This window comes from Narcine bancroftii, chromosome 5 (assembly GCF_036971445.1).
Source record: "Narcine bancroftii isolate sNarBan1 chromosome 5, sNarBan1.hap1, whole genome shotgun sequence".
In the NCBI taxonomy this organism is placed as follows: domain Eukaryota; kingdom Metazoa; phylum Chordata; class Chondrichthyes; order Torpediniformes; family Narcinidae; genus Narcine; species Narcine bancroftii.
Genome location: NC_091473.1, coordinates 25,295,503 through 25,321,204, shown reverse-complemented (window position 1 = coordinate 25,321,204; position 25,702 = coordinate 25,295,503). Strand labels below are relative to the sequence as shown.

At 41.9% G+C, this 25,702-nt stretch overlaps 1 protein-coding gene across 10 annotated transcripts in view; it reads right to left on the bottom strand.

Annotated features, from left to right (window-relative positions):
- The window catches only part of chl1b (cell adhesion molecule L1-like b), a 687,190-nt gene that overhangs the window by 148,204 nt on the left and 513,284 nt on the right, over positions 1–25,702 (bottom strand). For all 10 annotated transcript variants that reach the window (XM_069936961.1, XM_069936960.1, XM_069936966.1 and 7 more), the window contains one exon: positions 11,616–11,820. In XM_069936961.1, coding sequence (XP_069793062.1) covers positions 11,616–11,820 — 205 coding nt within the window. The remainder of the gene's footprint in view (positions 1–11,615; positions 11,821–25,702) is intronic.

Here is a 25,702-nt window from a genome sequence, read left to right as displayed (position 1 = left end):
CAGGATCATAAGAGTGGCAAAGAGGACCACTAGATTCTCCCTCCCCTCCATTGACGTGATCTCCCGGAATTGTTGTCTGAAGAGGGCACGCAAAATCATTGAGGACACCTTTCATCCTGCACACAGCAACTTTCAGCTGTTCCCATCAGGAAGGAGGCACAGGAGTATGAGAGCCAGCACCACCAGTCTGAGAAACAGCTTCTTCCCTTGGGCAGTGAGACTGTTGAACGACCAAAGGAACTGTTCACACTATCCATCTGAGACTCACACATTTATGAAAACTAGTCCTGAATATATATTGTTTGTCTGTATGTGCGATATGTCTGATTGTATGTCTTCCCTTCCTACCCCATAACCCTAAACTTTTCCTCCATCCATGTGCCTATCTAAGAGTCTCTTAAATGCCCCTAATGTTTCAGCCTCCACCACCATCCCTGTCAAGGCATTCCAGGCAACCATAACTCTATGCATAAAAATCTTATTCCCAATGTTGCTCCTAAACTTCCCTCCCTTCTCTTTGTACATATGTCCTCTGGTGCTAGCTATTCCAGCCCTGGAAAACAGATGCTGGGTGTTCACCCTATCTATACCCCTCATAATATTATAGAACTCTATTGTCTCCTCTCATCCTTCTCCACTCCATAGAGAAAAGTCCCAGCTCTGCAAACCTTGTCTCGTAAGACATTTTCCAATCTTGGTAACATCCTGGTAAACCTGCTCTGCCCCCTCTCCATAGCTTCCACATCCTTCCTATAATGAGGTGAGCAGAACTGAACTCAATACTCTAAGTGTGGTCTTATCAGAGATTTGTAGAGTTGTAACATGACCTCTCTACTCCTGAACTCAATCCCCCTATTAATGAAGCCCATCATCTCATAACTATCTCTTAACTATCCAATCAACCTGTGTTGCGAACTTGAGGGATATATGGTCCCTCTGTTCATCCACAATCTTAAGTAACTGACCATTAACCCTGTACTCAGCCTCTGGTTTGTCCTTCCAAAATGCATCACCTCACACTTGATGTCCATCTACCATTTTTCCACCCATCTCTGCATCCTATCTATATCCTCCTGCAACCTTCGACAACTTCAGCTCCAACCACAACTCCTCCAAACTTCATGTCATCTGCAAACTTACAAATCTATCCTTTCACTTCTTCATCAAGTCATTTATAAAAATCACAAAGAGCAGGGGTCCCAGAACAGATCCTTGTGGCAGTCCACTGGTCATCGCCCTCCAGGCAGAATACTTTCCTTCCACTACTACTCTCTGCTTTCTCCCTGCAGGTCAATTTTTTTTATCCACACAGCCAAGGTTCCACAGATCCCGTGCCTCATGATTTTCTGGATGAGTCTCTCATGGGGACCTTGTCAAATGCCTTGCTAAAATCCATGTAGACCACATCTACCACCCTACTCTCATCAATTTCATTTGTTACCTCCTCAAACAACTCAATTAGGCTCGTAAGGCACAACCTTCCCTTCACAAACCCATGTTGACTATTCTTGAGTACACTGCACTTGTCCAAATACTTATAGATCCTATCCTTAAGAATTCTCTCAAATTCTTTTTACACCACTGACATAGACCAATTGGACCATTTATAATTCCCAGGATTCTCCCTATTACCTTTTATAAACAAGGGGACTGTGGTGATATGCCCTTACACCACTAGGTCACCAGGGGGCACCACCTGACGACCCTGTATATAAAGCCGATTGGAGCTCATGCTCCTCCTTCTTACCTGGGCTTGCACAGAGACAAGACCTAGCTGTATATATCACTCTATTAAAGCCTGCATTTCACCTTCGCTTTGATTTGTGTGGTTTATGTCAGTCCCATTTTAATAGAGTGATTTATATCTGGGATGGAAGCTACTCCTGTCCTCGCCTATGCTCCCGACTCCACCGAAACCAGATCTAAGGATACGAAAATGGAGATGTCCCCCATGGACGTGCAGCCGGATTTAGACCAGGCGGGGAGCTATGGGACCGAAGCCGCAGCGGAGAGAGGGTCTCGCCCAGTGACTGAGGACTGCGAGAGGGACAGAAGTACCTGCTCGCAGGTAAAGAATTGCCCAAAGCCCTGTCTGTTAAGTAACTCTCTGGAACTGGGTCCAGCCATGCAGCCCACTGGGCTCCTGCTTGATAGTCAAGGGTTGCGACAAGCGCGGGCAGAAGGCGTACGACATGTATCACTCCTGATCTCAATCTACCGCCAGGACCGCGAGGACAGCCTGCTCCCCCAGAGACAATCCCAGCTAACCCCAACTCCCCAGAGGGCGTTCATGTTTCCCCAGGATAGAGTGGTCGCTTGGGGAAGGGATCAGACTTGGTATGCGTCCCCACTGCCACAGAATCAGAGACTCAAGTTCAGCCAGGTGCTGAGGCCAGACAGGCTGGAACTAGACCCCAGGACCCCCGGGGCAAGCTCTCACTTCAATCAGTGGCAGAGATGTTTCCTAAACTACTTGGGGGTTGATAGGGCGTCGGAGGAAGAAATGCTTATGCTACTGCTAGCGCAGCTGGGGAAATCGCCTGTATTCCCTTATACAGGATGCTAAGTCCTATCAAGAGGCTATGAGCATCTTGTAGAGACACTATAATAAAGGGCACAGCGAGCTCCACTCCAGACACAAGCTCATGACCAGGTCACAGCAAGCCAGGGAGTCTGTTAGGGATTTCATCCTCGCCCTGAAGGACTTAGCTAGGGAGTGCACTTTTAAAACTGTATCTGCTCAAGAGTATGCGAACGAGCTCATAAGAGACAGGATTGTAGCGGGCGTCAGATCTACCGAGATCAGGCAGAGGCTTCAAGAAAAGGGTACAGTCAGGCTGGAGGAGGCAGAAATTATCGCAGAGGCTCTGGAAGATACTAGAAAGGAACTGGAGGAGTATAATTTGCTGGACTCATTAGTCCTGCACAGGGAGAGGAACACTAGTACTCAAGGGCAACATATAGCAGCAGCCTCCCCACTGGAACTCTCCAAGTGCTCCTTTTATGGGCAGCGCAAGCACCCCAGAGCTCTCTGCCCAGCAAGAGAAGCTAACTGTTCAAACTGCAGAAAGAAAAGGCATTATGCAAAAGTCTGCAGAAGCCCCAAGGTTCCCGCCAAAGCCTCTTCTCATGCAAATGAGAGGCAAGAAAGCTCTTCTTCTTCCTCCTCCTCAGGTAGGCAGAAACAGAGTGCCACGTGCATGTTGGACAAAGGATGTAGGACAAAGGACACCACCATCGGGGGAGGAATATGACCCAGAGTTCTACTATGTTCAGGAGGCTGAATACCAGAATGGAGGACATGCCATGCTGGCCTCTCTACGTCTGAACCAGGCAAGTCCACACGATTTACCAAATGCGACTATTAGTATTAAAATTAATGGGTTAAAAGTAAATTGCCTGATGGACAGTGGGCTACTGAAAGTTTAAGAGACCAGGGGCTAGTAGAGCACCTTGCCCTGAACACATACTCTAGTGACTACCAGATTTTGTTCACGTCCAACAGCCATACAGCTAAAGTGACATGCTTCTGCAAGTCACGTTGGAAGTACAAGGCACAGCGTACGACAAATTTAAATTGATAGTTCTCCCCCGACACTGTGCTTCCGTCCTGCTCGGGCAGGACTTTCAATGTCAATTGGAGAGCGTCACAATGGCGCAAAATGGGCCCCTTCCCCCACTGCTCCTTAAGAACAAACAGCCCTGTAACCCGACAGCCCTGAATGTAGAACCTCCCCTGCTATTCACTCATTTCACCCTGGACTGCACGCCAATAGCCACCAAGAGCAGGAGGTGCAGCCCGTGGGATACAGAGTTCATTAAAGCAGAGGTTCGCAGACTCCTACAAGAGGACATTATAAAGAGCTTCAGGCCATGGAGACCCCAAGTAGTTGTAGTAAGGTCAGGGGAGAAGCAGTGGATGGTGGTCAATGACAGTCAGACCATCAACAAGTTTACGCAGCTGGACGCCTACCCACTACCACGCATAGCGGACATGGTGAACAGCAGTGTGCAGTATAAGGTGTTCTCCACTATAGACCTCAAGGCTGCATATCACCAGTTCCCCTCAGAGAGAGTAACCACATATCCATGGCGTTTGAGGCAGATGGCAGACTCTCCCCTTTAGCATCACTAATGGGGTGTCACTGTTCCAGCAGGAGATGAGTAGACGAGTAGATAGTAGATGGGTATCAACTCCAGGCAGTGTTCCCTCACCTCAACAATGTTACCATTTGTGACCACACTCAAGCCGACCATGATACGAGCCTCAAGCACTTCTTTCAGGCAGCTAAGGAGTGTAACCTAACACACAATAAGAACAAATGTGTCTTTAGCGCAAAGAAACTGGCCATTCTGAGATACGTAGTACAAAATGGGGAAATCAGCCCAGAACCTATCCGCATGCACCCAATTCTAGACCTCCCAATCCCTCATGCACAGAAAACGTTAAAGAGATGTTTGGGACTCTTCGCAGACTATGCACAGTGGGTTCTCAACTATGCTGACAAGCCCACCCGCTCATAAAAGCTTCAGTGTTTCCCCTTCACCCAGCGGCAATCAAAGCCTTTACAGAGATTAGGGACCTGATTGCAAAAGCAACCCTACAGGCCATAGATGAGACCATTCCCTTCCAAGTGGAGATGGATGCCACAGATGTAGCAATAGCAGCCACACTGAATCAGGAAGGGCAACCAGTAGCCTTTTTCTCGTGGACCCTACAGGGGTCAGAGGTGAGACACTCAGCAGTGGAGAAGGAGGCCATCGTAAAAGCGGTGAGGCATTGGAGACATGACCTGGCTTGTAAGCACTTCACTCTGGTCATGGACTAACGATCTGTGGCATTCATGTTTGACAACCAGAACAGGTGGAAAATTTTCAAAAAAACAACATAATTTTGTGCTGGAGGATAGAACTATCCACGTACAATTTTGACATTCTATACCGGCCCGGGAAGCTCAATGAGCCCCAAGATGCGCTGTCCAGGGGGATCTGCATGGCCCTCAATCACACGTCCCAGCTGCAGAGCTTGCACAATGAGCTGGGCCACCCAGGGGTCGCTAGATTGTTCTATTTCATTAGGATCCACAACCTCCCGTTATCGTTGGTGGAGGAGGTAAGGACAGTAAACAAGGGCTGTCCCATCTGCGCGGAATGTAAACCGCAGTTCTACCAGCCAGACAGGGCTACATTGATAAAAGCCACCTGACCCTTTAAATGCCTCAGCCTCGTCTTTAAAGGCCCACTCCCCTCCTACGATAGGAATGTCTACTTCCTTAACTCCATAGATGAATACTCCCACTTCCCTTTCACAATTCCATGCTCCGATGTGTCGGCAGCCACAGTATTAACCCGAATGTGCAATAAATTTTCAGCATGTGTGGGTACCCCAGCTGTATGCACGCCCACAAGGGTGCTGCATTCATGAGTGCAGAAGTTCAGCAGTACCTACGGGACAGAGGAATCGCCACAAGCTGCACTACAAGCTACAACCCCAGGGGTAATGCGCAAGTGGAAAGGGAAAATGCCTCTATTTGGAAAACAGTACTGTTGACCTTAAAGGCAAAAGGCCTATCCGTGGCAAGATTGCAGGACGTGATTCTGGAGGCTTTACATTCGATATGCTCACTGTTATGTACCACCACAAACACAACTCCACATGACTGCTTGTTTTCATTTTCAAGGAAAGCCGCGGCGGGCACGGTGCTGCCTAGATGGCTGATGACACTGGGTCTGGTGCTCCTCCTGAAGCACTGCAGGACCCACAAAACAGACCCACTGGTGGAGCCAGAAAAGCTGAGGCACGCAAACATCCACTGGGCGGTCGTCTCATTCAGGGATGGATAGGAAGATTCGGTAGGCATCAGGGACATTGCGCCGGCTGGTATCATGTACGATGAGGAAGGGTCACAGACACCACGGACCCCAACGGACAAGCAAGATGGACAGTAGACCATCATATCACCACAAAACGAACCGCCGACTGATTACCCCCAACAGCCGGTACCCATCCGGAAAGCCCTACATCCCTCCAGCATACCCCTACTCTGCAGCCGATGAGCAGCCCTGCACCCTCAACCACTCAATGTCAGGACCCCCTGCCCCAAATATCCTCCACCTCCCCTGCCCCAGTACAGCGAAGGTCCAAGGGACTAAGGAAAGCCTGCCAAATCCTGGACTTATGAACTTGCAGGGGGGTGAGTGGCCAAATTCCTTTGTGGGGGGGGGGGGTGAATGTGGTGGTATACCATTATACCACTAGGTTACCAGGGGCCACCACCCGGTGATCCTGTATATAAAGCCGATCTGAGCTCATGCTCCTCCTTCTGACCTGGGCTGCACAGAGGCAAGACCTAGCTGTATATATCATTCTGCAAAAGCCTGCATTTAACCTTCACCCTGCTTCATGTGGTTGATGTCCTTCCCAGGGACTACATTTGCTGTAAGCCCTCCACTACAGCCGAAGAGGATTCATAGATCATAGCTACTGCCCCAGCTATTTCTTCTCTCCACGGTCGATGCAAAGGGTGGGGGAGGGGGGGGGGAATTTGTGGGCATTGTCCCTGCAAATGAGTTATTGTTCCCTCCCCTAATCTCAGCACAAACAGCACTAGACTCTATGCTATATAAGCAGTGTATTTGTCCGTTACGTTGCAGGGAGGGAAAAATGTGATGACAGCACATAGAGGAGGTTCATGTTCATGGTAGGTAGGCACCACAACCCCCTCCTTTCCCGCTGAGCGAGTTTTGAAACATCAGATTGTGATCCTCCCACCACGGTTACCCTAATACCCCCTGATTAGACTTGTTCTGATGCCGACCCTACCTCTTTCACTTCTCACAGCAACCTGGAATATGTCTCATCCAGCCCCAGAGACATATTAATCGATGTTTTTTCTGAATATCCAACACTTCCTTTTCCTTAAACTCCACATTGTCCAGCACACAGGCCTGTTCTATTCCAGCCTCACCCTGAACAAGATCTTTTTCTCTTGTGAATACTGAAGCAAAGTATTCATTTAGGACCTCCCCAACCTTCTCGACCTTCGGGAACATGTTGCCTCCCTTATCCTTTAGCAGCCCCACCTTCATTCTCATCATCCTTCTGTTCTTCCTATCTGCATAGAACAGCTTGGGGCTCTCCTTAATCCTACATGCCAAGGTCTTCTCATGCGTCTGAGTTCTCCTAAGTCCTTTCCTAAGCTCCTTCCTGGCTACCATATACTTCTCATAAGCTCTTCCTATATCTAATATATGCTGCCTTCTTCCTTTTGAATAGCTGTCTCATCTGTTTTGGCATGCATGGTTCCCTTTTCTTGCCATCTTTTGCTTGGCCCATGAGGACAAACCTATCCTGAATCAGCACAAGTGGCCCTAAACTTCCTCCACATTACCTCTGTGCTTTCACCCTTGAACATCTGTTTTGAATTTACTTTCACTGATTCCTGCCTCATCCCTTCATAATTAGCCCTTCCCCAGTTTAGCACTTTTTTTCATTTTGACTGTTTTTATCATTTTCCATTGCATTGTTGAAGTGAAGGGAGTTGTGATCACTCTCACCAAAATGCTCCCCCACCGAGAGGACCGCCACCTGCGTAGGATCATCACCCAGAACACGACCCAGTTTGGCCTCTCCTCTCATTGGCCATTCCACATTTTTTGTCAGGAATCCTTCATTAACACACTTGACATATTCTTCCCCATCCAGCCCTCATGCAGTCAGGTGGTGCCAGTCAATATTAGCGAAATTGAAATCACCCATAACTACAACCCTGTATTTCCTGCACCATTCCAAAATATGCCTGTTATCTACCAGGGACAAGCCATGGTGGTCATGTTTCGGGTACAGAGGCTGGACACTTGGCTCAGAAGGGAAGGGGGATAAGAGGAGAGCTATGGTAATTGGGAACTCGTTGGTTAGGAGAGCAGATGGGAGATTTTGTGAACAAGATCGAGGCACCTGGATGGAATGCTACCTCCCAGGTGTCAGGGTCAGAGATGTCCAGGGTCAGAGACGTCTCTGATTGAGTTCACAGCATTCTGGAAGGGAAGCCACATGTCGTGGTTCACTTGGGGACCAATGACATAGAAAGTAGTAGGGATAAGGTCTTGAAGAGGGAATATAGGGAGTTAGGAAAGAAGTTTAAAAGCAGGAACTCGAGGGTGGTAATCTTGGGTTTGCTGCCTGTGCCACACGCCAGAAAAGGTAGCAATAGGAAGTTTTGGCAGATGAATGAATGGCTGAAGAGTTGGTGCACGGGGAAAGGGTTCAGATTTTAGATCATTGGGATCTCTTCTGGGGAAGATCTGACCTGTACAAAAAGGACGGGCTGCACCTGAAGTGGAAAGGGACCAATATCCTGGTAGGAAGGTTTGCTAGAGGGTTTAAATTAGTTTGGCAGGGGGTTGGGAAACAGAATATGAGGGCAGAGATAAGGGCAGAAGCACTGTGTGTTCTGAGTTTGTGAGGGAGGACAAAACATAAATGTAGGGGTTGAAATGTGTCTATTTCAGTGCTGGGAATATTAGGAATAAAGGAGATAAACAGAGCATGGATCAGTATGTGGAATTACAATGTTGTGGCTGTTACAAAAACTTGGCTGGAGGAAGGGCAGGATTGGCTAATGCAGGTACCGGGGTTTAAATATTTTAAAAAGATTAGGATGGGAGGAAGGAGAAGGGTGGGGGGGGGGGGTGAAGTAGCATTATTGATCAGGGATAGTATCACGGCTATAGAAAGTGAGGACGCTGCAGAGGGAGTGGCCACTGAGTCGGTGTGGGTGGAAGTCAGAAATAGGAAGGGAGCAATCACTGTGCTGGGAGTAATCTATAGGCCCCCAAATATCCATCAGAACACCAAGGAGCAGCTGAGTACCACTCATGTTCCTGCGGATTTGGCAATCAAAATGTTCTGCAAAATATTGAGCCTTTTCATGTCAATGCCAATTTTCCAAGGGGAAAAAAGCCAAAATTGGTGCCTTGAACAAGTCTTGATCTCTTCACCTATGGAAAGCAGTTTCTTTCACTGATGTTTCCAGTTAAGGTAGCCAGTTTACAGATTTATAAAAGTCAAAGAAACTGACAAGTGTGAAAAATAATTTAATTCTTTTGTGCAAAATGGAAACCTTATGCAGGCAACTTGAATACTGAGAAGCCATTCTTAAAGAAAATGCTGTCTCTTCTCATTCAGAACTACATCAAAGTGGAGACTGTTGAAACTTTTCTTTATGTGGGAGTCATGACATTTGCCACCTTCTTTACAGTAGTGCCCAATAAGCCCATAGCTCATCCACTTTCCCTGTCAGGCTGCTTGTGTTAAAATAAACTCAATGAAGAAATCTCTTGGTGCCTGCCACATTGACCACCGCCAGTGGGCTGATAGCGCCTCAAACCGTGCATCTTGGCGCCTCACAGTTTGGCGGGCAGCAACCTCCTTTGAAGAAGACCGCAGAGCCCACCTCACTGACAAAAGGCAAAGGAGGAAAAATCCAACACCCAACCCCAACCAACCAATTTTCCCCTGCAGCCGCTGCAACCGTGTCTGCCTGTCCCGCATCGGACTTGTCAGCCACAAACGAGCCTGCAGCTGACGTGGACTTTTACCCCCTCCATAAATCTTCGTCCGCGAAGCCAAGCCAAAGAAAAGAAGTAAAGAAGAATGTTCTATGGTTCTATGGGAATGTGAGGAGAATAGAATGGGTTTGTGTAGTATCTGTGTTAAAAAGGGATTCTTGATGATAGGTGTGGACTGAATGGGCCAAACTGCCTTTTCCCATGTTTTTCTCTCTGACCCTAAAAACCAGAATCTTCAACTGATTATTCTATGAATATGCAGTAAAACCCCTGGCACCCGGCACCTGTCTGGATTGGTCGATGCTGGATATGTGAACTTTGGTTGTTTGAGATTGTGTGTTGTGTGGTTAGTGAAATAATGGCAAAAGTGTGCCAATTTTAAACTTCAGTATTTTGTGGCTATTGTTTTGCCAGTTGCTTGAGGCTGCCAGTTGCTTTAATTCCAGATAACAAGGGCTTTTCTGTCCTGAGTAACAATGCTCAAATGCAGAAATCAACTGAAATAAGTCTTCAGTTTCACTCTGAAGGTAACACAGAAAGTGCCATTATTCTCTTTTTCCTTTCCATTTAAAGTATTTTTATTGATTTGGTAGAGAGATATATCACGTTATATATTGTCCACATATTAGTTATGTAACTTTTATATTATGTCATATAGAATATGAATCGTGATTTAATTATTGTCTTGTACACAATGTTTAAATTAGGTAGAAATTTCCTTATAAAAACTTCACTTCATCTAATATTATGGCACATTCATTGTTGGTTTTCTAATTGAACTAATCTCTTCCACTTATAATGAAAAATTTTAAAAAAAGAAAAAGGACCCCCATTCTAATCCTACCCCTCCCACTAAACATGATCACCGGCAAATAATATGTAAAGAACTAAGTCTCGGAGCCCGGACATCGGTCAGGAAACCCCATGAGCATCCCCGCCTATGTATTCAAATTGTGATAATAGTCCATGAATGGACCACATATCTTGTCAAACTCAATTTTGATCTTTTTAAAGTAATGCCTAATTTTCTCCAAACTCAAGCAAGACATGTACCCACTGAGTTGATGGTAAGGAATCTTTCCATATCATCAAAATTACTCTTCTGGCCATCAATGAAGTAAAAGCCACTATTCTTTTTTGAATTAGTTCAAGGAAATATTTTCCTTGAGAGAATATCCAAACAAAGCAATAAAAGGGCACAGTTCCAATTTAATCCGAAGAATTTCTGATAAAGTTTGGAAGAAATGTTCCCAAAATTCTTTTAGTTTTGGACATTTGCATAACTTATGAATCGGAGAGGCCTTAAAGATTTTATATTTATCACATAATGGATCAACATCAGAATAAACACAAGATAATTTAACTTGAGACATATGCATTCTATGTATCACTTTAAAATGTATTAAATTTAAATTCTCTTTTTGAACTAACTTTGGGAGTACAGTCCAAAACTCTTATTTTATCTCCCACTGTATAGAATGTTTAACAGGCACTCATGAAGGACATCATGATTCAGAAAAGTCCTAAATCTTTTCCAATATAAGTTCAGCCTTTTCATGATGATACATAGAATTTGCAGGAAGTTGAGAAAGAAGAAATATGTCAAGGAAACAAATTTGTGTGGTTAATTTCTGGTTAACTCTGGTAATTGAGTCTTTTGTATCCATGCACAATTTTTTTGAAATACAGCACTTTACAAAAATAAATGCAAATATTTAAGTAAAAACACAATGCTGAAGAAACTCAGCATTTTTCTTTATAGAACAAAGATAGATACATAACCTATGTTTCAGCCTTCATCAAGCTATGAACAAAAAAAACATAGGTAGTGCCAGAGCAAAATGGTATGAAGGGCTCAAGCCTGAAACTTTGGTTATGTATCTTTATCTTTTCTATATAAAGTACACTCTTTGATGAGTTTATCCAGAATTGTGTTTTTACTTCAACCATGGTGCCTGCAGACTTTTGTGATTTACTCCTGCCATATATTTAAGTTTGGCTTAACTTCCGCAATTGATAATGCTGGGAGAAGAAAAAATCTTTACCTCCTTCTGGAGTCTTGAAATGGATTGATGCACTTTGTGGTCCATCACCCTTTCTATTAAAAACCATCACAAATAGGCCGTATTCACTCCAGGGCTCGAGACCTGGAACCATCCCATGGCTGCGATGTCCACTGAAAGTTAGGATGTGTTTTTCAGCATGGCGTTTTCTCCTCTCCAATAAATTTCTTATTTTCCAGTATACAATCTGTACAGATTAAAATAAGTCTATTATCTGCAAATATACATTGTAGAAAACAAAGGATTATGGGTTACAAAATAAAGATTTCGTGCCTGCAATATATTTTAATAAACAACATTGTTCTGACACATTTCTCGTTTACATTGGTAACTTATTTTGTAAAATATATCTTTAAATTTTATTCTGTTGTTGTTCAAGTTAATATATCACTAAATAACAAAAAAATCAATAACATTTTAAATCTCACACAATTACCATTATTTTCATACATTTAAAAATCACAATTTGCACTATTCTCTTAATCAGCTGAAACAATACTTATTTCATGAAAATAAACTTTTTTTTTCCTAATTTTACTCTTCCTGCTGAGAGTATCCACTTTTAAATCACCAAATGAGCTTCCAAATTCAACTGAAGCATTTAGTTATAATGCATTACTCAACTTTGATTTAAAAAAATTAAATCTTAACATTTATACTGAAGAAGTGGCTTAATTTCAGAGCCTCCTCAAAGTCTCTCAAATAGTGCATATTAGCAGAATGATGATTTTAAAAAAAATTTCTGGCTTCCAGCGCTATTATTTATTAATGACAATGAAATATCATGAAAAGCCAATATTTGCAGAGTATAACTTGTGCCTCAAATACCTTGATGGTTTAAACGGTGCATGTGGGATCTCTAGACTGTACCCCTTAAAATCAACAGCAAAGTTCTACATACGCTATAAATCTGAAATTAAATCTAGCATTTGGAAACATTCGGCAAGCCTGACAGCATCTGTGGATAAGATCTCATGGCAACTCTGTTTCTCTCCCTCCAAATGCTGCCTAACCTGCTAACAATTTTTAGCATCAACAGTTTTATTTTTTGCAATCAAAACTCGAAATTTCTCCCCAAGTGGAGCAATTTGATACTGCGAGGGACATTGCCCTTTTCTGTAAAAAAAAATGAGGAGCATATTGAAAAACTGCTAAGACTAGAATCTTCAGAATGTTTTTCACAGATAGCATTTGTGAAGCCATCAGTGTCTTATCCATAAGCTTGGGAATGCCAACCATCGTGATTATCTATCAAAGGTTCACAAACTTATTTTTTATTATGTATATGATGGAGAATCATGATTTCACATTGTCACCTGAAAAGAAACATTGATTCAAAGTAAAATGCTCTGCCATCACACATTAGTTTATTTTTTCTCCAATGCTTGTGATTTGTTGCACACAATTTCAGGGAATGAAATTAGATTCACAGGAACTTCTGAAATTGAAAACTTCCTCCTCCTCTGCACATAATCCCCCAGGGCATAATCTCCACCACTCAAAATATATACAGTATAGAGTTGCATGTTATGGTAAGATTGGTGAAGCTTTTAACAATTCTATTGAGAACTTCCAGTGGCTCCACTGGATTTGCAACACTTGTATCTCACAGATTGAACAATACAACAAATAAAGATCAGACAATTCTGAACTCTGCCATGAGTTATCCAGAATATGACTAAGAAACACATGATGCATGTAGTACAAGTGAATTTTTAATACAATAAGCATTATTCATTTCAAAAGTATTATTTCAAGTTATCATCTGTCTTTTTGATATGCTTAGCTTAATCCCATTATTTTTTGTTTATTACACATTTTATTCTGACCCGTACAGGCTCAAGATATCTCAAAATACATTCTGCAATCTGGCTGAACTATTCATGCTAATGCAGGGAAATCACTGAATTTCAGCAGTAGATCCTCTTCTGCCAGAAAAAAGTCAGTATAACCATGACGTCTGGATGCATTTGTTCTTAAATCAGTGGAAGCAAAATCTGGGTCATTATCTCTCTCTGGACAGATGATAACTTGAAATAATACTTTTGAAATGAATAATGCTTATTGTATTAAAAATTCACTTGTACTACATGCATCATGTGTTTCTTAGTCATATTATGGATAATCTATCACGATAGATTATTGATAAAAAAGCAGGGGAGACAGAAGGGATTGCAGATGCTGGAATTTGGAGCAAAAATTAAACTGCTGGAGGAACCCAGCAATTCAAACAGTATAAAGCAGAAGCAAAGGATTGATCAGTGATTGGATCAATCATGAGTCTGTGATTGCCGTGACCATGATAACTGGTGACTTTCCATCCTTTTACCTCCATAGATGCTGCTTGACACTCTTTCTTTCTTGGATTCAACAGTGCCTGTATTAATCTGATCAGATATGCATGCGAATGTATAACATCCTTACTTATTAATGCATAGAACTGATGCATCATCAGACAGGTGATTCATTGACTGAGGCTGAGTAATTCACCTTCACTGCCTCATACTTCTGTGCTGCCATTTTTTCAATTGTTTATTTTGGCTCCTTGGTCAAAAAAAAATGTTTCAGTGCTGTGCTATCATTAAAGATCATAATTGTGTTTTCTCTCTTGAGGTAGGAATTTCAGCTTAAAATTAAAAACAAAAAGGAGCTTGACACTATTCACCTAGTGAAACTATTGGTTTCATCATAATACAGAGTATTAACACTGCATTGTAAAATAGCTAACTCAAAACTGCTAAGTCATCAGGCTCAACCAAATGAATACATTTCTTGAAACGATTGATCTACTATTCAAAATATTCTTAATGGTTCACAATATTCTGACTTGGTGCAAAGCCTCCATTTTCAGATAATTGCAATGCAGTGTCAGGATGTGTGGAGGTAGGGAGCATCGCTAAAAGGGAATAATTTCACTGAAAAATGCACAGTTGGCAATTTATGCCACCATACTCAACAAATTAACAAAACAAAATATTGTGAAGAAAGTTTTGATATTTATTTCATGTAATCTTTGAAGTGTAATTTTGAGGCAGCCAAAATATGTAATGATGTCAGTGATCTGGACACTGGGAGAATTCCACCTCACTTTTACAATAAATATTCTGCCAACCTGAGGTGACGCCTTGGCCAATATCTCACTTCGCGTCGGCACCCAGAACAGATGAGGCTTGCTGGAGAATTCTCTGAAGTTGTGCCATGAATAAGGCCAAAAAAAAAAAATAGTCGGTCTCAGGGGTATGGAGAAAGGAACTGTGCACGGTGCTCCTGGTGTGGTTGGTCCCAGGGATATGGAGAGAGGAACTGTGCACGGTGCTCCCGGTGTGGTCGGTTCCAGGGATATGGAGACAGGAACTGTGCACGGTGTTCCAAGTGTGGTCAACCAACCAATTTTCCCCTGCAACCGCTGCAACCGTGTCTGCCTGTCCCGCATCGGACTTGTCAGCCACAAACGAGCCTGCAGCTGACGTGGACATTTACAACCTCCATAAATCTTCGTCCGCGAAGCCAAGCCAAAGAAAGAAAGAAACACAGTCCTGTTACAGTGCTAGAGACCCGGGTTCAAATCCAGCACTGTCTGTAAGGAGTTTGTATTTTCTCCCTGTTTCTGCATGGGTTTCCTCTGGGTGCTCTGGTTTCCTCCAACCATTCAAAATGCACCGGGGTTTGTAGCTAATTGGGGGAAATCAGGCAGCACGAGTTTATGTTAACTGTGCTGAATATCTAAAATTTCAACATTTTCTTGTCAAGGAAGTTCTAATGGATGTTGCCAGAAAAATAAAGGGAATATAAGTGTATCAGACAGTTTCTTTAACTGTGAAATGTGCTTGCTGACAAGTCAGCACGTCAAACCAGACGAGTCAAGCTAATAAAACAACAAACGTTGGCAAATGTGGGTTGTGAAGCTCTGAGTTTGGAGTCAATGGTAACTTAATAATGTGATCAAGAAAGATAAAAATAAGCAGTCTATGGAAAATGTACATGGGGAGCATTTGAGGAAGTCAGAAAATTCTTTTTTTCTTTTTTTTAAAAGACTGCGTCCCACTGTATTGGGCAGGCTGCACTGCAGCGCCTATTCACAGGCATGATCCCATTACAGATCAGCACGGGAGCTTTGACCTGCTCCGTTTCCGACCTGGGCCGTTTCACCCCTCTTTATCGCACCTGGTGGTTCCTAGGTTCCCCTGGAAGCACCATATGGATACTGAACTTAATGCGGATGCCCGATCGGCATAGCCCGCAGCAGCCCAGAACTCCTGGCCTCAAGCAGTCCTACAGCCTCAGCCTCCGAGTAGCCGGATAACAGGCGCACGCCACTACGCCCGGCAAAGTCAGAAAATTCAAAACTTTTTTTTTGTTTTGGATGACAGTAGATGAACCAAAAGTGGAAAACAATGACAAAATGAAGTGAGTTTGAAGGAAGCAATGAATCCTTTCTTCATTGCTGTTCTTCAGTTACTCGAAATAATAACCGAACTGGTTTAAAAATAGGTATGGGGAAAATAGTCTGCAGGATTAATTTGCAGGTTAAACTATAAAGTGAAAAATGCATTTCAACCCAACCATACAAATCAGACATGCATATCAGACGAGAAGGTTTAGTAACATTCCAGATCACCTCTGTATCACAACAGGAAGCAAAAGACCACAGCAGCCTTTGTGTTTAGCGAATTTAGAGCTAAAAGAGCTCTCATTGGGTCGATGATGACAGGGGTAACTTTAGAACAACTCCAGAACTATCTCCATGGCAAAATAGGACCTCAAGTTAAGACAGAATGCACTGATTGGGGCAAATAAACGGTCATATATAGAACCAATATTTCGGGAGGGAAATGATGGATACTTGTCTCAAATCATTCTAGGTAATCGATCTTGTTACTCACAGAGAATGGGGAAAGAGAACCCTGGAAGTAAGTAGCCACTGGAGAAAATATGCCTGCTCCTGGTATGATTACAATGGTAACCAAGACCTTAACTGAACAAACAGAGGATCTTGGTAAACATGCAGGGATGGTGATGTCCAAAGAAAATACTCATGTGCCATCTCATCTTGAGTTGGTGAAAAAGCGACAACTGAATATCTGTGGTTAGCTCCATACAGGCTTTAAATGGCCTGTAACTGGAGCCGATAATGATTTCATTTAAAATCCTGCAACCATGGGGCCTGTAACCAAGATGGCAGTGCCTATGATGAGCAGCAGCCATGAGAGGTTGCAAACTCTGGGGAAGCAGAGGATTGATGCAGGGCACCAGAAGATGAGACCACCTCCCATTTGAGAAGGGGAAGCAGAGGAGATGACCCATGGGACGGTGACCATGGTGATTAGCCAGTGAGGGGTTCTAAGGCTGAAGAACACACAGGCGATGGGCTGTTGGTGACTCAAGGCAAGGAACCCATGCAGGCTGTTGGCAACTGTGATCAAGGTTTTCACACCAGGCTGTGGACTGCTGGAGACGAGCTCAAGGCTGAAGGGGGGTACCAGGTATCAGAACAGGGGTGTGAGCGCCGAAGGGCTCCTGATCATGTCAGGGAAGTTTGGATCTGGAGCTCGGGCCTTTGATAGCTTGGACAGAACTCTGTGTGGGTGCAGCAGCGCTGGAGGCCAATCCATGGACACGTGGTGACTCTGAGGGGACTCTCTTTTGCTTCACTTTCTCTGACTGTAAGAGGTGCTTCAGTCAATTTCTGTCAATGAAACAAATTTTGTGTAATATTGCATGGTCTTTAGAGCATGAGAATTGAATCTGAAATCTTGGTGGAGTTGGTGAACCTCTCTTCAAATAGCCACCGAGGAGGTATGTCGTGCAACGACAGAAAGAGTTTGTGGACTACACCCTTGAGGTTCATGGGCCTTCCCTCTCCCTTGCAAACCACAAAATATATACATTCAATCTTGGTTTAGATGGCTGAGATTTATTATTTTGTTCCAAAACAATACTAGATTAGAATAGAGGCCAAAGCAATTAAATCTTTTCAAAAGTTTTAGAAAACTTTTGCCTTGAAATAAAATTAAAAATGAAATACAAATTTTCTTCCCACATCTCAAGGTTCAACCTTCTTTTATTGTCACATAATGATACATAACATATAATATATATGATATACTTTAACTGATTTCTGCCATATGGCAAACAAAGAGTCACCATGAACATTGTCTACTTTAACTGATTTCTGCCATATGGCAAACAAAGAGTCACTATGAACATTATCTGGCATCCCTAATAATATGAGAAAAAGAAACAAAATAAAGTCCCTTTGGAAACACTGAGTGTCTGTGGATTCGCCTCCTGCGCTCCCACTGCCTCTGCAGATGCACAGAGTCCAGTTGAATCCATTCGCAACCCAAGCTGCAGGTCCAAACCTCCAATAAGTCAAGAAGTCTTCAGCACCTTAGACCCTTCGGGAGCCCTTCTGCCCTCAGTACTCTTTCAAGTCCTGGTTACAATATCTGGCTCCCATAAGCCAGTCTCCAGCAGCCTGTGTGAGTCATGCAAGCCTGTGTGGGTTCTTAAGCCAGTGAACCAGCTGCTGAGTTCTTTGCTGGTCCACTGCCATGGTCACCTTCCCTGATGGGTTGACTCCCATGCTTATGCTTCCCAACAGGGGTTGGGGGGCAGAAGGGGAGATGTTCTCCCCTTTTCTAGTGTCCCTCACCACTCCCCTGCTCCCCCAGAGTCTGCAAATCCCCCTGGTATGCTATCCAGCACAGGCGCTGCCATCCTTGTCCCAGATCTCCATGGTGGCCGGATTTAAAAAAAAACACCTTAGTTTTCCTTTAACAGCATTGGTGTCACAAGGAGGGTGCAGGGGGTGTAACAGCAAAGTGACTATCTATAAAATTGTTGTGCAGTGTTTCAGCATATTTTTTTTCATCTATATTAGGAGCATAAATATTCATTAAAGTTCAAAATTCAGAAATTTTTTTACAATTAACAATCAAATGCCTACCAGCTGCCTCAAAAACGGAATCCAATTTAAAGGATAAATTCTTATTGATCAAAATAGCAACTTCTCTTGCTTTAGAATTAAAAGAAGATGCTATGACTTGTCCAACCCAATCTCTTTTTAATTTCTGGTGTTCCTTTTCAGTCAAATGTGTCTCTTGCAAAAAAGCAACATCAACCTTCAATTTTTTAATATATACCAATACCCTATTTTTTTAATTGGATTATTAAGCCTGTCAAAATTAAAAGTAGCAAAATTTAAATTAGCCATAAGTCATCTCTATAAACACACCACCATAAATGGTGAAGCACTTCCCCATGGCTAAACATTATTTTTTTTTATAAAAATATCCCTGTAGTTGGTTATAACGACAAAAATATTTTCTGTAAGCCCAGCTTACATGTATAAATATACTGCAGCTACAAGGCTAAAATCTATGCTATTTTAATTTTTGAACCTTCGAATGTGCTCCGGTCAGAATTGTCATTATTACCTAATTACAATGACGGTTCCAATCACAAGGTTTTGTCTGCAGGCGCTACAAGCATGTGCTGTTGTTTTTGTTGCTGCTGGTGTTTTTATAGTCACTGCTTTTGTCAAATTTTCTAGTGTTTTAGCTACAATATTGTGGTAATTAGTATTTGTGAACCGATATCAATAACTTAATCGAGAATGAAGTAGTATGAGATTGCAATTTGAACATGTAATTTTAATTTTGTAAGTTGTTCATCGCACTGCTATTGCTTTTACATTCAGTGATATACAGGAATTACGATTTACGAGTAACATTCGATCAAAAAAAAATACTAAGGATTCTGTATGGTAGATACGGGAGGAAGTCTGGGGTGGGGGGGGCACCTTGAGTTACTGCACTGGGTGACACCAACCCTAGTGACTCCACTGTTTAACAGGACTCCCTTTAAAGCGTGTATGGAGCTTTTTGCATTACAATTGGACAGTAAGACTCTGCTGTGCAGCGCTGTGTCTCTGCTCCCCATTTTCCTGCCTCTGTAGCAGCAGCAGTCATGCCATTTTAGCAACTCCAACAAAGCTGAATATCATAGAATTTTGTAGTTATTATTCGGCATAATATTTCCAGTCTTAAACTTTCAACTTTGTAAATAACACGTGTATTCTTTAATCAGAGATGCATAATTCAAGAGATTCCCTTCAAATACCTTGAGATCACCAACAAAATTGGTGAAGAAATTATATTCTTGTGACTAATTCTGAGATTTGGAATATATTGTGAAAAAAATACTGTGAAAAATATTGAAAGTGAAGAGGTACACTGAAAAACATTGGGCATCAGTCAAATATATTGAAATTATTTTCCTACTTTACCCCTAAACCATTGCCTTCATAATGAATAGGCCCACCAGAAAATCTTTGGAAATACCAATTGTATCTCAAATTATTGAACAATTTGGGACTTTTGCCCTTGCTGAGAAATTCTAAAACTCCATCTGGTTACTTGGTGAAAACTTGTAATTCCAAACAAGATCCCAGTTTTTACACAGGAAAATACAAGTGAATGCTCAGCTCATTCGAATCTAATGCTGGCTTAGAGCTCTACAATGATCCAGTGTTCTCAAACGTTGCAGTGTTAGGCTGGCCAGATCTGTCTGAGGAGCAGCAAATCTTAGCCCATTCAAAATACCTTGCTGATGTACTGCATGTAAACAACCCTTTTTAAGTCTTACAATGTGGTCAGGACACTTCCTGAAAATTATAACGTGGTGGAGAAACCAAGGACATAATGGTCAGACACCTATGTCTGCAAAAACAGTTTTGTAACTGATCTAATAATTGAGTTCCCAGCAGGTCTCTCCATTCCTAACTGCATTTGAGTCAGCCACAATAGATCTAGACATCTCTTAGACTGGCTTTCACTGCTCAGAAGGTGACTCTTGTCATATCATAGGAAACTAATTAAGTAATTCATGCCTCAATATATTTTGGAAGTGAAGCAGTGGGATACAATATTATCTTGAAGGTCTAATCACTGTTGCGTCTGACACGAATTCTGAATTTAGTCCACGTTTATATTGTAATTACAAAATTTCTGGCATCAAATTTTCTCTTACAGACACTGTATTTGTCATTTGAATGCACTCCAGGACCCCATAAAAATAATCCTTTCCAACAATTCTCTTGAAAGACCAACTGATGTGTGAAAACAGCACAATTATATTGCTCAAGTGATTTAGAAAATGTGTGCAAGTTGTTTACAGGCAATCTCATTATTTACTCAAACTCGCTAGTTATTCATGAAAGAAAAATTCAGCAGTGCAAAATCTACAGTGTTAAACATCAAAGAAGAGTGAATTTTACATCATAGCTGTCTCTTCAAAGTGGAATTTAATTGTAATGCAAACTGAGTTATAATCATGATTTGCAAATGGATCAATCCATACATGATTAACGATACCCTTCTCCAAGGATCCTAAAGCAAGTGTTCTTTGTCCATTCAAGGTCAGAGAAAGAATCAGACAGTAACATGAACTTTGTCCTATTTATCGATTTCTACACTACAGTTGTCAACCATTGTTTCCTTTTTTAAGAAGCAGATCGTTAATCACTGCACGGGCACAAACCAACAAGAAAAATAAATGATATAATTTTCCTTCAAATTTACCTCCAACAATTTGGAAAACTATTTAATCTATTCCTTTAATTTAAAACATTTGCACGATGAAAACTTTAAATGATCATTCAGAGGAACGGATTGACAGGATAATTTCAAGTAATAATGTTGAATTTTAAAAAAAATTGTTTGTAGGAGCTGTGAGATGGGCTTTTAAAATGAGAGGCACTTGTTGAGGTGTGATACAAACTAAATGCTATCCTGGGTAACTGGAAAGAGCAGAGAGTTGTGTGAGCTTCCTGTTGCCAAACACAGAGTAATTAATTCTGCAGTACACTGTTGTATTGATGGTACTGTTGTGAGGAAATTCAATCATGCAATGCCTGTTTTTATATGATTCAATGGAAGCTGAAGGGTTCCTGACCATGTCGGAGGTTCGGATCTGGAGCTCCGGTTGTCAATGGTTTGGACTGGACTCTGTGTGGCTGGGGGGAGCTCCAGAAAATTGTAAGTCAGACTTGTGATAGGTGCTTAGGCAATCCTGCCAGTGGCGAATCTGTCTGCCTTGCAACAGGCAAAAAGAAGTTTCCTGTAATTTTATGACTATGATACTAAATTGAATCTTCATCTTGATCTTGAAATCAATCATTTCGGAATGTTCATAGTGCACAATGGGAATATGAGCACAAAGTTCCTTGGTATGCAGAAAGAGGATGACCTATCCTGGACCCACAACCCCTCCTCATCAGTCAGGAAGGCACAGCAGCACCTCAACTTCCTAAGGATGTTGAGGAGGGCAGGGCGAGTGACCCCGATATTGACAACAATTTAGAGTGTCCTGTCTGGCTGGATCATTGTGTGGCATCCAAGCTCCAAGGCATCAGACAGGAAATCAATACAGAGGATCATCAAAACAGCCAAGATCACTAGGGTCTTCCTTTCTTCCATTGACATTTAATGGGTGATGCTTAAATCGGGCTCAAAGAATTACAGAGGACCCTTTCCATCCAGCGTACAGTAGCTTTGATCCACTACCATCAGAAGGAGGTACAGGATCATCAAAATCAGAATTGCCAAGCTGGGAAATAGCTTCTTCAACGAATAAACAGTATCCTGTCACCGAATGAATGATCCCAAGATATTTTAAAATCAAAATTTATTGTGTGAACAAGCACAAAATTCGATGTTTTGCAGCAACATCATGGTGCAAACATCCATGTCATAAATATTATTTATATATTTATTACATAGTTGTTCATGTATTTATTTTAAATGATCAGAACCAGAATTTATTGTCATGAATAAGTCATGAAATTTGGTGTTAATCTTAAAGTATATTTGTGACTTTTTAAAATGTATTTACAGTATTATTGACTATTATGCACCATGTACTACATGTTTGTGCACCATGGTCTTGGGAAATGTTGTTTCGTCTGGTGCTTTATGTCCAGTCAGATGATCATAAACTTGACCTGCGATGCCACACACTCTTCAAACCTACACAGAAAAGCCACCAGAAGGTGTCACAGTGGAGCCGCTCCCTCACATCTTCAGCAACCTGGCTTCAATCCTGTGCTCGGAGCATTGTCTGTTGGGAGTTTGCACATTTTCTTCTTTATTCAAGCGCTCTGGTATCATCCCATATATCAAAGACATGCAGTTGGTTGGTAAATCTGGGGGATGTTGGTTGGGACAGAAGACCACGCAATTAAGTTTTTGCACCTGAAATAACATAACCTTTGTGTGCATCAACATTGAAAAGGCCCAAGTTACTTGGCATATCATTCTCATAAACAAATACCTTCCTGGTACCCAATGCAAGTTCTTCATTAATAGTCTTTTTGGATGCAGTTATTTGCATGATGGAGTTACTCATGCTGGGTGATCTACCACTGTGAAATAAAACACCTTGCATTTCAAATCAATCTCTATTTCGTTTTCAAATGGAGACTTATCCCTGCAGAGCTGATCATTTCACAGGCACTCTATCTTGCCAACAGTTCATGGGGAGCAGAAGTTCCCACTCACAAACATGGGAGCACAAAACCTTGAATCAATCCTCTGTTAATGTGATAATGGCTAACCTATGATCAAGCTCAATCCACACAGTTCCACATAATATATTTTAATTAGGGGCAAAAAAAATATTATTTCAAAAACAATTTACCTAGTTTCAATTACTATTTATAGGCAAGAGTGCCAGACTTGAATCATCATTTTCACTGTGTCAACCTGGAGCTTGGTCCAGAATGGTTATATGGTTATATGGTTTATATGGTTATATGCTTATACGGTTATATGGTTATAGTTATATGGTTATGGTGAAGAGATTTAAGAAGTATAAAAATCGCCTGCAGAATATTGTCAGGGACTTCAAGCCGAGCACACACAGAAATTTTGGACCATGCACATGAGATGACAAGCAGCCATAATGCTAATAATTCTGCAATGTGGACTTGCCAGCAGCACTGCCGCATTGAAAACCAGCTGTTCATGACAGTAAGCAGCCTGCTCCTGCATGACTTCAACGATACATTTGCCTTGCACCTTTGCTGGCGGTCTATCATAGAAGATGTGGATGAGGTCAGCAAAGATGCAGCGTGACACTGCTTACACTTTTCAACATTTTTATTGGGGCAGGACCTGAGAACTTAAATCACTTTGGTGGGTAGACAGCTCTGCTCAACAGTTTTCAATCAAGTCTGAGAAAAATGGTGTGCCCATAACTGGTGTTTTTTCATTGGCATATTTAGTACACTCCGTCCCACCTGAGGTAAAAAAAACATTACGAACTCCAAATATGACAAAGATTTGCAGAATGGTGTGCAGTTCATTTCTGAGAAATATTTTGTCAATAACATTTAGTAAATCCAAATGTTGGGGAAATATGGTGCATGATATTCAAAACAGTTTTGTGATTGAAGTCATGGACTCCAAAGAGTCCATTAATTGTTAAAATTTATACATAGAATGTTTGTCTATGAGGAAACGTGACATAATTTGGTAACAGCAAAATGTTTCCACTATTTTTGTCCCCATTTCCCTTTGGTGAATTTCTAAGGCAAACCAATTCCAACCTTATTTTTTATACAGAGCTTTCTAGGATAAATGCCCAGTCACAATGGTGGTGAAAAGAAAACTTCAACAGCAGCCCATGGCTTGACCCCTGCCTGGCTTGTTCTCTCAAACAGCCATTCTCAACAGGGGCAACAGCACATTTAGATAAAAGCCTTGCTTTTTTTTTCCACCTTACCTTAATATTTTTGATGTAGTCGGTAGAATTATGGAAGACAAAAAAACTTGACTGCTTCACAGGGAAGGGGACCCATAAACTTTGAGCAGAATCCAAGGGGGATAAAAGGTTGAAAATGAATGCTCGAAAGTGATATAAAGACACTTTCAACAACAATTAAAAATGAATGAAACGTAAAAAGTACAGTGATAGCAGATTGAGTAACTGGAGTGGAAATGCAAAGGCTTGTGATACTGTCAGCATGAAGATTGCATGTTCTCACTGTGACTGCATTGCTCTCCCTGTGCTCCCCAAATGCTTCAGTTTCCTCTTACATTTTGATCCCAGTAAGTTAGCCGGATTGCAGAGAATGGTAAGAGATTCAGGGCTGCAGTTGGGATAATTAAATAGTGGAAGAGAATAAATTGAAGGGAGACAGGGGAAAGGGAAATGAGATTCACAGGATTGCACTGCTGATTGTACCCCACCCCCGATCCTGCCACCAACACACTGGGCTGTCAGAAACAAGTAAAATAAAAACAATGACAAATATATGAAATAAAGTTAGGTCTATGAATAGCAAACAAGAGAAATAAATTCAGATGGATTTCAAGATTGGCAAACGTGATATCACCTGCTTTGGACTTCAAATGGATAGAACTGAGACATTTCCAAACTATGAAGAACTAAAATAACTCTGGGATAATTGAATGATATGGTTTTTTAATAATTAGGTTGATAATGTCATGGCTTTTATGTCTTAAGGATTGGAACTCAAGTTATCCTACAAGCAAAAGTCATGTTAGCCTGTACATTGAGCACTGTGAGCAGTTCTGGGAAAGACACTTTATATATCATTGATTGCATATTTTTTTTAAAATTTAGGCGTCCAGCATATGTTAACTGGCCCTTTCGGCCCATGACCCCGTGCTTCCCAATTACACCCAATTGACCTATAATCCTGATGCATATTTCCTGGGCATTAACTGTTTTGCTGTTTTGTGTGAAATCATGGCTACGTTTGTTTTCACTTTTGCACACTACCACATTTTTTGTTCTTCATAATTTCACACAATGGTGGTCTATAGGATTAAATAAGAACATTTCACTGATACATTTGAGATGCCTGTCGGTGGTGGGGAATAGGGCTGGAAGCTTATTTACACTCATGTACAGTGAAATCCTTATTATGCATAATTCAAACAACAGGGAGTCTCAAGCAACCAGGAAAAAAATGGAAAAATAACGAGGTGGATTAAATTTTAAAATTGGAGCCCCCCCAACTGGGTCAGTTTGCCGGATAC